Source organism: Pogona vitticeps, chromosome 1 (genome assembly GCF_051106095.1).
Source record: "Pogona vitticeps strain Pit_001003342236 chromosome 1, PviZW2.1, whole genome shotgun sequence".
NCBI classification, from domain to species: Eukaryota; Metazoa; Chordata; class Lepidosauria; order Squamata; family Agamidae; genus Pogona; species Pogona vitticeps.
Window position 1 is genome coordinate 258,881,402 of NC_135783.1, and position 12,080 is coordinate 258,893,481.

A 12,080-nucleotide genomic window follows, 5' to 3' on the forward strand; every position below is an offset into this window, starting at 1 on the left:
TTAAAAAGAGAGAGTGAAAGAAGCAAAGGACAAAACAATAACATTCTCAGTGCTTTAACAATATTTTCAAGAGCTGATGGCATATGTTTTATGACCTGAGTTTTTCTTGAGGGAAAAAAATGTCCTGTCTGGACTACTATACTGCATTCTACATGGGGCTGCCACTGACAGAGAAGACAGAACAACTGCACAGTGCCTTTGAAAATTGTTCAGAAACTTCCACTGGTTCAAAAAGCAAACTACTGACCAAGGCTGTCTATCTCTTAGGTTGCTCTCAGGCACTGGAATGTCATGCAAAGAAGCCAGTGCCTCCTTTGTTGTACTTCAAGTAAAAGTACGACAACAGCCCATGGGACTTCTGGTGTTTCCAGTTGATGGGGCTTTTACTGCTTTGCTTGTAGAATTTTACAGGATCATCTTCCATTTGTAACACTTCCATGTTTCCTTAACACTTTTACTCCTTAACAGATATAGAGATCTAGAACTATGGACATGGGTATGGTCGTGGAGTGCCTGGTCCTTAGGCTCTGAAACCTCCTATCTAGAGAGGCTATGGTGGTTCTTCCTCTGTTGAATTTCTTTCAATGCTGTTTAATATCTATATGAAGCCGCTGCGTGGGGGTCATCCAGGAGTGTGGCGCTTCATGTCATCAGTACGCTGATGACACACAGCTCTACATCTCCTTTTTTCCAACAGCAGTGGATGCCGTTGCGCCTCTTGAGCGCCCCTTGAGGACTGTACTGCACTGGATGCAGGAGAATGGACTGAGCCTGAACCCAGACAAGACAGAGAATTTGAGGGTGTGCGCCCCTCCTATCAGTGGTTTGAAAAGCTCCCTCTCTTTTGGGGGGGGCAACTGTCACCACTAAGAGTGTGGCCCACAGCTTAGGGGTCCATCTTTACCCAGCGCTTACCATGGAGTCTCAGGTAGGATCCATGGTCTGCACTGCCCACTTACATCTTTGTCAGATTGCCCAGGTGTGCTTCTATCTTGATGCTAGGGCGCTTATCACTCTGGTCCATGCGCTCGTAATTTCAAGATTAGACTACTATAATGTGCTCTACGTGGGGCTGCCCTTGAGATTGTCGCGGAAACTACAAATGGTCCAGATCACGGCCGTCAGATTGTTAACTAGGGTGAAAAAATTTCTCCCACTCTGGTGGCCTTACACTGGTTGCCCATTCATTTCCACATTGAATTCAAGGTACTGATGCTTATATATAATGCCCTAAACAGTTTAGGACCTAAATACTTGACAGAGCACCTGCTTCCACCTAGCTCTACTCATATCACTCAATTTAGCTAGCCTGGGCGGCTGAGGGGTTTGACCCTGAGAGAGGCCTGGAAGGAGAGAACTAGAAACCAGACCTTCCCAGTGGTGGCCCCTCACCTCTGGAACACCTTGCCCCTGGAGATTCGCCTGGCACCCTCGCTGGGAGTTTTTAAAAACAAGCTGAAGACCTGGTTCTTCAGACTGGCCTTCCCGCCTTCCATTTCTTAGTTTTTACATTTTATCATCTTGGACTTTCTCTATCACTATGTTGTTGATACTGTTGTTTTAATTTTTGTTATACACTCGGACTGTAAGCCGCACAGAGTAGATTCTAGATAGGCGGGGTAAAGCCGGGAATAAATAAACAAACAAACAAACAAACAAAACAAAAGCAGACAAAAGCTTTTTTGTTAATTAAAGCAGGCTTTTGGCAACTGACTGTGCATGCTGCACAAGAGGCTTTTAAATGTGCAGATGCTGTACAGTATATAGATTTGTTTCTAGGAGACACATACAGATTACCTCTAGAATATTAACTCACAGATAGATTATTTGGAAGTGATATTTTTCCCCAATAATATTTTGCAACAACTCTGCAAAAAAACACCTACACTGTCATCTTGCGAGTGGAAGCCAGTAGGTGTGTGGCTGACACATTGTGTGAATGAGGGCATCTCAATTTGCAGCACACGTCTGCAGCCACTATAGAACAGCAGCTCTTGAATTGTCTGCCAGTGTTCACCTTATAACTAAGGTTTGCAAAAGGACAGCTCCTAGTGCTATGAGTCAGAAGACGCTATGGAGATTTACCATCTTTTCCTTCTTAACAGGAAATTTTGTGAAAAGAAGGGAAATGGAATTAGTGGTAGGAAAATGTGGCACAACAGGTGAAGAGACAACATCTGGAAGCACTGTAAAATTCCATGTTTAAGACAGGAAAATTGCATAAAACATTGCCTGAAACCACCATTCATTAAAGTAACCCTTTAAAGGAAGAAGGGAATGATAAACCACTTTCATGTATTCTACCTAGAACACCTTGGAAAGAGTTGCTATAATTGACCTAACGGCATGTGCGCACCGTGCGCACACGCATGCACACAAACACACACACACACACACACACACACACACACCGATTTAAATATACCTGTAATACATATGAACTATCAAGGTTGATTACCAAGAAAGACTATGCTGGCATTTAGGAATTTGAAATATTTCTCAGTCCTGTACTACCTGAGGCCTAAACAAATATGATATTGATATGCAGGAATCTGTGGTATTTTCTCAGTCCTTTTGACCACTTTAAAAGAAAAAAAATGTCCATGTCCCTTCACTTCTTGAAGTACAGCTTTAAGATATGAAATGGAAAATGAATTTTTTTAAAAATGCAAATTTAAGGATAAAAATGTAAACATATCAGCTGAAGACAGATGCTACACTGAAAGTAGTAACCTGTGAGGAACTAAGGGTGTGATCAGAAAATAATTTTTTTAAAAAATTAAAAGAATTGCAGCTGATTGTGCTGCTAAGGGTCACTTTGCTGGGAGAAATCTCCCTCAATGTGACCCTTCTGTCTGTGCAGGAATTGCTCCAACCTGACCTCAAAAAAGAGTAGCCCTGCCACTGGACCAAAAGGGGCCACCTTGGGCACAGAGCAGGGCTGGGCTTCTCAGCATTGCCTTCCACATTGTGTCATTGCTGAGAAACAGCTCACACTGCACCATGCCACAAGCAGTCCCAAGTGCAAACTATTTCTCCACCTGAAAGCACTCTAAGAGAGAAGTAGCAGTACAGACTTTCAGTAGAAGAATACGCAGTTTAAAACAATGATAATTGGTTAATGCATTGGCGAGTCCAAATCAAAATGCTGGCATTAACCTTTAAAATACTAAATGGCTTGTGGGACAGACTTCTGAGAGATTCTGAGAGATACGCTTCTCCCAGGTTAAGCTGGACTTTTAAGATAGGCAGAGGCGACTCTTCTTCCCATCCCCTGTATATGACAAGTATTGTCACATCTATAGGAAACAGAAAACGACCAGTGTGGTGGGGCTCTGACCTTAGAATGCCCTCCCAAGGGAGGAGAACCTGGCACTGATACCTTTATTCCTCTCCACCTCAGGTTAAGCCTTTTCTATTTGCCCAGCCATTTTTTAACCTACTGTATTTTCACCTTCCTGAATCATTGCATTCCTCTCCATTTTAATGCACTGTTCTTTAGAATTTTCACTGTGTCAATGTTGTTCCCAAATTGTCAATCTAGTATAAATGCATGATATATACATCTTTATAAAATAAATAAAACCATGCTTTGTAACAAAGGTGGGGGACAAGACCCAAATTACTCCCCTAGGACTAATCCAGATGGCCTGGGGATCATTCCTGCAGCCCCTTTGAAAAGCTCCTCTGGTGAGTACCATTTGGCTCACGTTGCCTTGCTCTGTGCAGAGAAAGGCATGGCACTTACCATGCTTGGTGGATCAGCTTCTCCAATAACTAAGTTGAAAACCACTTTTGATCACCACCGTTTATCATTCCACTTGAGACAGGAAACAGGAGTCAAAAGGGCCTTTGGTCAATGCCTGGAATTGTTAGTCCTGCAGGTTCAGAGGTATCTCTGACCAACTTTGCTTGTTTTCCATTTCCCCAAACAGAAAAGAGAAGGAAGAACAAAGTGTGAAGGTTCGTTTGTATGGGCTTCTCTGTCTTCTAATAAAGTACCGCCAGACTGGTTATCAAACAACGTATTGTCTTTTATTAATTCACCCAACGGGGATTCAACCATAACACATTTTCTTACACAACTCTCTTGTTCGAGCAACGGCTCTCGCAAGGGCAACAAAATACTTTCTTCCATCATGTTAACTGGATTAAGATCCCATGGACCAGTGAGGACTTGACCCTGTCCCATAGTCCCCAGTTCAGGATCCATTTGACTCAAAAGCGGGAGGGTCTCTTCATCTCCCATCCATCCCCAGGACGGGTCCCCTTCTCCGGGCGAGTTCCCCCAAGGTCCAGGAAACATCCCATCTTTCTCAATTCTTTGAGACGCCATGCCCGGCGAGCCTCAGTCTCTCTAGCAATGGCTTCTTTCTCCTCCCTAATCTTCCTTCTCCATTCTCAAGTCTCCAACTTATCCCAATAAGATGGTCATTGGGGTAAGCCTCTCTTCCTTCGTTTCTCCGCTTCAGCTTTGGGTGCCCGGACTTGTTCCCATTTTCCAGTCCATGGGTCCTGCATCCAGACCCATTCCCAACCCCCGGGGATATTGTCTCGGGTCGTATTTATCTCTCCCAGCCCCCCTTCTTCCAACACTCCCTGAGCCTCCCCTTTTCCCACCGATTCTTCCTGAGAAGGGCTAGATACTCTTAACTCTTTCAATCCTTCTTCCAGATCTTGGGTGTCCATAGCCCACGATACCCCTTTTCCCTGCAGATTCTCTTCCTCTAAATCACGTGTATCTGAGCCTTTCTCTCTCTTAAGGCTCGGGGTAGATGGTGGACTAGTTTGGGTTTGTTTGGATGTCTTTACGAGAGACGGCTCTACTAGAAAGACCTGGAACCTCTGGTCTTTCCCTTCACACAAAGTATTACAGGTCCCTTTGTGGGTAGGGGGCTTTCAGGGAAGTTCCCCATTCTGCTCTACAGTGATATGATCCAATTCGGGAAGGAAAGGGAACAGCGGTTACCAAGTCCCTTCACAGAGGTTACCAAGTCCCACCACCACCACTTTTTCCTTATTGTCCTTCCATCTCTCTCCATTACTTCTCCATTATTCAGTGGAAAGTAGATACAAGTACTATGACATACTTCTCCCAGGTTCAGGGAAGTAAGTGGGATTTAAATGCTGTCTGCAATGAGAGCATTTGTAACTTATTAACTAGCAACACCACCACTTAATCACATTACAGGGGAACTGTGACTGTCTTCTTTAAACCTTGGTCGCAATACAAATGTAAACAGCTTCTTGGAAAGGAATGCAAGTTCATCAAGAAACTAAGAGAGGTATGAAATATTTTTATTGCATGCTTCCTCCTAGGAGCTCAACATGGCTGCAAGGTTCTGCCTCACCCACCGTATCCTTCCAACAATCCTGCAAAGTATTTTCAGCTGAAAAAGTAAGTGAGGTTTGTGATCAAATGGAGACTAGAATACAGATCCTGTACGCATTGTCAGTCTAAGCACAATAGCCGCTGCCCCCCCCCACGCACACACAACCTTAAGGTTTTTGGAAGCCAAGAATTGTGAGACACCTCACAATAGTCTAACGAAATCAGATTTCTGCCGCACAAAAGCTAATGCCACAAGGGAATGAATGAGCAAGACATGGGTCCCCTGCTACAGTCAAGGGTAATCCACAAGCGCTTGCCAAAATGTCAAGAAGGCCGGCCCTACCACCATACCCAGCTAGGACTTGAGGTGCACCAGTCTCCCACTTGCATATGTAAACACAGTAAGCCAAGTTAGAGCAGTGGTAGCCACATACACACACAAGCACCAGCCAAAGAAACACACACACAAATCATACAAGAGCAGGGGGGGGGAAGCACTTCTGCTTATCAAGAGACAATACTGTACTGTGTTTCAGCTACGGCAGTGCTATAGCAGGCACTATTAAATTCTTAAGGCCCATGAAGCAGAAACTTCATATTCTAGTATTTGTATACATAGTATGGAAAAAGTTACATACTGTTCACTTTTCCAAGGGCTGAACATTTCTCAACTGCTTTTGAGAAAGCACAAAACCACACACTTTACTATTGGGAAAGTGGTGATGGAGAAGAGACTAGCCCTTGCTATGTTTTATTTGCACACATTTTAAGAAACAGATCCATGTACCCAAGATTTTAGAAACACAGGAAGCCTCTTCCCTACACTTGTAGGCCCTCAAAATGATACAAATCTAATAAGATCATCAACAGAGAAGTGTTCTGGTCAGACTCGCATAAGTGCATGTTTACTCAGTGGCTGAAATCCTGTTGTTTAACTTTACACTGTGAGAGGCTGATGACATCATCAGCTCTGGCAGGGGTTTTTGTAAATAAAACATTTTTGCTTATCTCCTCCAAAGGTTCCAAGGATCCCGTTTTTAATGGGGACACAGTTGGAACCCACATGATAGTGTGGGAAATCTTTAATTTCTGATCATCGTTGCAGTTAGTAGAATCAGCCTGGTGGTGGCAATTTCCTGTAATTAAAGGCTTCCCACTCCTGTTCCACAGCCCCCAAAGGCTTCCTGATGACAAAGGAAATCCCACAGGAAACTCAGGACCTTCAGGGGAGAAATCAGAAATGTTTTATTTTAAAAAAAGCTGCTGCTCATGACATCATCAGCATAAAGTGGCACAACAGGATTTCAGTAAGTTACAAGCAGGACAAAGTAACTTCTAGTAAATTACAAAGATGTGTTGGTCTCAGCATGGTGGGCTTCTACACCTCGTGTGATTGTTCACTGCCACAAAATAATTCCTAAAGGACTCTGGATTCTTGCATTTTGAGGTGTGCATTCACTATCACATTAACAAAAACCACAACACCTGCAGCAGCACCTCCCAAGACGCATAACATGCTGCTTTTGGGAAGTTCTCTTCTCATACCAGACTCACAGGACAACACTAAGACTAAAATGCAAATTGGAGAATACAAATAGGGAAACACTGTCCAAACCCAGTAACTACAATCTGACCCAACAACCCCTTCTACTGTAAAAATGCCTCAATTAACAGAAGCAGGAAGGAGGATGTGCTAGAGGGAGGGTAATGCAATGGTTCATTTTTTCCCCTGCTGCAATGAGGAAAAGAGGGTGTTTTCTGGTGCACACCATGTACAGAGTTCTTCAGGCATAATGAACAATGCAATCACAGCGGGAAAAGACCAACCTGTTCCTCTGAGGACTGGTGCCCATGTTTATTAATCTATAGATCCAATCTATCATGCCACACAAAATACGTTGGCCTGTTTAAAACCCACCACCCTAGGCTGCATTTCAAGCTACTTTATCAGTGTGCTGCTGAGTTTGGATTCAGTCATATCCATAGTAGAGGAGGCCTACCTGTCACAACTGCAACAGGAACACTGGTGGCACAGCTGCAGCAAATGCTCCAAGTGTAAATGCCATACAGGTGCACAATGTTAAGCACAAGACAGTACTTACATTTACCAATCTTGCCCCAATCATGTTTGCCACTCTGATGGAACTGTGATCACAACAAGTTCTTTTAAAACCACAGAGAGCAGCATATATTGCAGATAATTAATTAATCAATTAATCCTCTTCCAGATCAATTAATTCTGACCAAATAGGGTCACTTCTGTCCTCATATCCACAAACTTGAACTAAAACTATATTTTCAAACCCTGTTGCCATATAATACAGACAATTACATTTGTATACTCAGTGCTAAGACCCCAACCAACTGCCATTCACTCCTTTTGTAATCATAGACTAGAACCTTTGCTTCTCCCACAAAACTATATTTACATAGAAGGGATCTTTTTCTCTTTTTTGTTATTTAGTCATGCCAGTTTGTGAGTACAACAAAATTAAGGGAAACTAGTGCAAGTCAAGCAATTTGGAGTAAGTGTTCCAATATGCTCCAAAAAAAATGATAAAAATAAATGCTGAAAGCATGCTCAAAGAAAGGCTAGTGAAAAGGGATATTCCTTTAGCACTCTGTTAAATGTTAACAGACGTGTCCAGAGACCATTTCCAGAACTGACCCTACAATTTTACGAATATTTAACGTTCCACTCGGTTCAACAGGATTTGCTCCTCAGGACATGCACACAAGACTGAAGACTAAACTCATATTCTCACGTTACATTCAGTAATTTCACAGAGAGAAAGGCATGGCATGGGCTGGAACATATGGTTTTCTTCCATTGTTCTCTCACTAACGGCATTCACACGCGTGCAGACCCTTAATCGGAGTTCATGCCAGACGCACCCTAACACCGCACAGTAAGCATTTCTGCGGATGAAGAGTTTCAAGGCAAAGAACACGAATCAGACGCCGGAAAAGCCATGCTCGTTTTTCCTTCTTTCCTTTTTTTTTTTTAATTAAAGGAAAAGGAGCGAGTTTGCTATTCTCTTAGGAGCCGACCGGGGGGGGGGGGAATAAAACGGGGCAGGTAGGATTTCTGCTCTAAGGAGAGGGAGTGTTTACACGGGGGAAGGGGTGGGGCTATTTTCCAATCGCGATGTAGGTGAAGACCCTCAGGGCTGAGGAGCCCCCCCTTAGGGTGAGGGGGGCAGAGATAAGAAGGGAACCGCTTGCCGGGGTTGCTCGGTAAGGCTTGCCGGCCTCCCCCCCCCCCCTCACCACCTCCCCGCGCCAGAACAGGAGCCCTCCTTGCTCGTCTGCCCTGCCCACCGCTTTACCTTGCCGAGGCACAGCAAGAAAAGGAAGAGAAGCGGCGGCGCTCTCCTCATGGTGTTCGCGGGAAAAGAGGTGGCGGCGCTGGCGGCGGCGGCGGCTCGGGAAGGCGCTCTCCCGGTTGCACTTCAGAGCCACTCCGGTCCACGCCGCGCAGTCATGGCAAAAGGAACCTCCAATCCACCCGCCAAAAATAAATAAATAAATGAAGGGACGCGAGCAGAAGAAAACCCTCGCCCGGGTCCTCGGCGTAGCCTTCCCTTCGGCAGCGGTGGCGGCGACGGCGGCGGCAGGGCGGCTGGCCGGCTTCTACCTCCCCAGCCGGGGCTTCGGCGGCGTCCAGGCGGCGGGCTCAAGGGGAGCGCGTAAATGTTGGGCTGGGTGGAGCGCGAGGCGCGGGCAGGAGGGCAGACAGCGCCGGAGCCGGAGCCGCGGCGACAGCGGAGCGCGAAGAGTCGGCAGCACCAGCACCAGCACCCGCGGCCGCCGCCTCCCCGGGCTGGCCATTCATCGCTTCCTTCCACGCTGCCAGGGGGCAGGAATCGGCCGACGCTGGCAGGAGTTGAAAAGGTCGCGTTTACGGCTTGCCGCTGGGAGCCGAGTAGGAAGTTGTTCAGGCTGACATTCCCCTCCCTCCGTCCTTCGTTCCCTCCCTCCGTCGCCACCCACCCTGAGCCGGGCTGCCGGGGTGAGGCAACGCAGCGGCTCCAGCCACGCGTGGCTCTCGTTCTCCCGCCAGCCCCCACTTCGCCTGGTCGCCTTCCTTCTCCGCGGTGTTGCGCGAATTGCCTCCGGGAAGTAAAGTGGGGCGGGCGGGGGCTGGGGGGGGAAGAGGAGGGAATCTTCCGGTTCGTTTGGGAGGCTTCGCTTTCTCGCCACTTCGGGTTCCAACTTGGCTGGGAAGTCTCCAGCTCGTCAGGAAGCCCTGTGGAAGAAAAGCGCGGCGGCGACGACGGCGTGGGCTACGGAAGGGAAGGCTCCGCAGGCGGCATGTTTCCGAAGCAGGCATGGATTAGTCAGCCGCCTTGTCTGTGGAAAGCGCGGGCCCGGGGTGGGGGCGGGGAGGGGGGGTTGAGGCTGCGTCCAGACGACCCTGGACTCCCTTTGCCACCACTTCCGCCTTTGGGGAGGTGTTCCTGGCGGGCGCCGCCGAGTTGAAAGGCGCTGGGGCAGCTCTTTCGCCTGGAGGCGGCTGCGCTACTCCCCCCCCCCCCCCGCATACAATTTCTCGGCGGTGGGGTGTGGGGTTAGACACGGACGCGGCGAGCGTGCATAGGATTGCAGCCTTCGGGTGATCGCACTGTAAGGCTGCACTTGATGCTCTCTCGTCTCGGGAATCCGAGCTCAGGCAGATTTCTTTTTCTTCTTCAGTGAACGGTCCGCCGGAGAAGGCCCGAACAGACGAGAAGAGAAACGGGCAATAAGAAAAAGAGGAGGGTGCATCACAGCGCTTTTGCAAACGGTTCTTAGCGAGGAGGTGATGGCGGAATGGTGGTGCTGGGAAATTTCCAAACGTTCCCAAACCATGCATGCACCTTTAAATTTTAATTCTTCGGTGTATATGTGAAATGAAGGGAAGCAGGCGTGGGTGCTCAATTAAAGTAGACGTTCGCCGTTCTGGTCTATTTAACTGTCTTGTCTTTAACTCTGGTTATAAACGCAATTTAAAGTGTGGCATTATTTGGAGTTTTATTATCCTGATCTCTTTCACACTTAATAAGGGTCTGCCTCTGTGAAAAATATGCAGCTGTGAAACCTAATTAATTTCTTTATGATTAATGAATACTTTATTCCACTCAAACACCAGGACGCAATGGCCAAAATCCTATTGCTTAATGTTCATTACAGTTATTGCCCGCAACATCAAATGTCTCTCTCCAGAAACGTATATACAGGTACACACTTCTCAGTAGTACAGAAAGCATTCTCTTGCCTGCCCAAGATGCTAGCCCTCACTGTCCATTTCCCAGAATCAAATCCAATTTGGTATTTACATTGCCATAGGATGGGGAATTCCAGGCCTTCTAGGTACTGGTAATAGCAGTTCCCATCATTTCTACCATCAGCTATAATGCCATGATTCACCAATGCCATGCCAGTTTTCAGATTAAAGTATTACTTTGCATACAAGTGCTGGTATACACAGATGCCCATTGGAAGGAAGGAACACAAATACTGTACTGTCCCTTCCCCACCACGCAGCAGAAAGAAAAGGAATTAGGCTATTAAGTTGCATCTCACAGCAAGCCTAACAGAATTTTCACAGTGTATGAGATATTTATGGAACAATTTTAGCCGCACCCTCCCCTATGAGCAGAGATTTGAACCCAGGTCTCCTGAGTCCCAGCCTGCCACTCTATCCACTACATCACAGCGGCTCTTGTAAGAAAAGGAGTAACCATTTCCGAATGCTTAGAACAAGCTAGTGGGTACAAAACTTAAAAGTACACTGCAGATCTCTGATGGGGTAGAGCAGACGCAAGAAAGTCAACATTTGGTTGTAAATCTATCACCTTGCTTGGACCATCCATCTTTTTTAAAAAACCTGATGGAGACATGTTTTTTCATGCATGCATGTTAACGCCAAGCAAGGATATTAGAAGGTATAGGTACAAACTAGACTTGACAAATGTGAAATGTTTATTAAATAAGAGTTGCAGCCCAACACTCCCCATTTCCCTTTTCTGCATTATAATAATTACTGTTTTGTTAAATTGCAACCATGTGGACAATATGGATCCGGAGGTACATTAGCCCATTTTTTGTGGTGATTTCCTTCCAGAAAATTGTTCTTTGCACAGTAAATGCTTCACCAGAAAGCAAACAGTATACTGTAAGTGGGCAGGGAAGGATAAAACCCCTCTTCTGGTGGCAGTCCCGATCTCACACCCTGTCAGAGCTCATCTTTTAAAGGCAGTTCAGAAATAATCATAAGCCCTTCTGATGCAGAGAGCTCCAGGAGCTGAGGTATTATATCCTGAGATGCAGATATTTATATTATAAATGCTTCCTCCCTTTTCTCCTGTTTTTTTTTTAGTATGTTGACATTATGTGAACACTGTACATACAAACACTTTCTGATGAAGCCAGTAAGTCCAGCATAAGGGCAAATATATGGGCAGATTTTGAAGGCACCTCAAAGACAAAAAACATCTGTTACAGTGATGCATGCTCTCCCTGCCTGGAAAACCAGAGGAGTACAGCAATTTCCTGAGACTTCAGCTGGCACCCTAAAACGTGCCAGCCTTTTCCCGGATGCATAGCACATAAAGCAGCATCCAGCCATTGGTTTGAAATTTGCTTTCTTAATGCAACAAATGCATGAGACTGCAATTCTATTCACATTCATTGGCGCATAAATCCCATTGAATTTATTACAAATGACTTTTGACTACAGAGGCCCAGGATTGCACCGTTTGTCTGC

General features: G+C 46.0%; 1 protein-coding gene across 2 annotated transcripts in view; it reads right to left on the reverse strand.

Annotated features, from left to right (window-relative positions):
* The window catches only part of PTPRJ (protein tyrosine phosphatase receptor type J), a 123,201-nt gene extending 114,362 nt beyond the window's left edge, over positions 1-8,839 (reverse strand). For both annotated transcript variants that reach the window (XM_078383852.1, XM_072985684.2), the window contains exon 1: positions 8,662-8,839. In XM_078383852.1, coding sequence (XP_078239978.1) covers positions 8,662-8,712 — 51 coding nt within the window. In that variant the 5' untranslated portion in view covers positions 8,713-8,839. The remainder of the gene's footprint in view (positions 1-8,661) is intronic.
* Between the last annotated feature and the right edge of the window lie 3,241 nt (positions 8,840-12,080).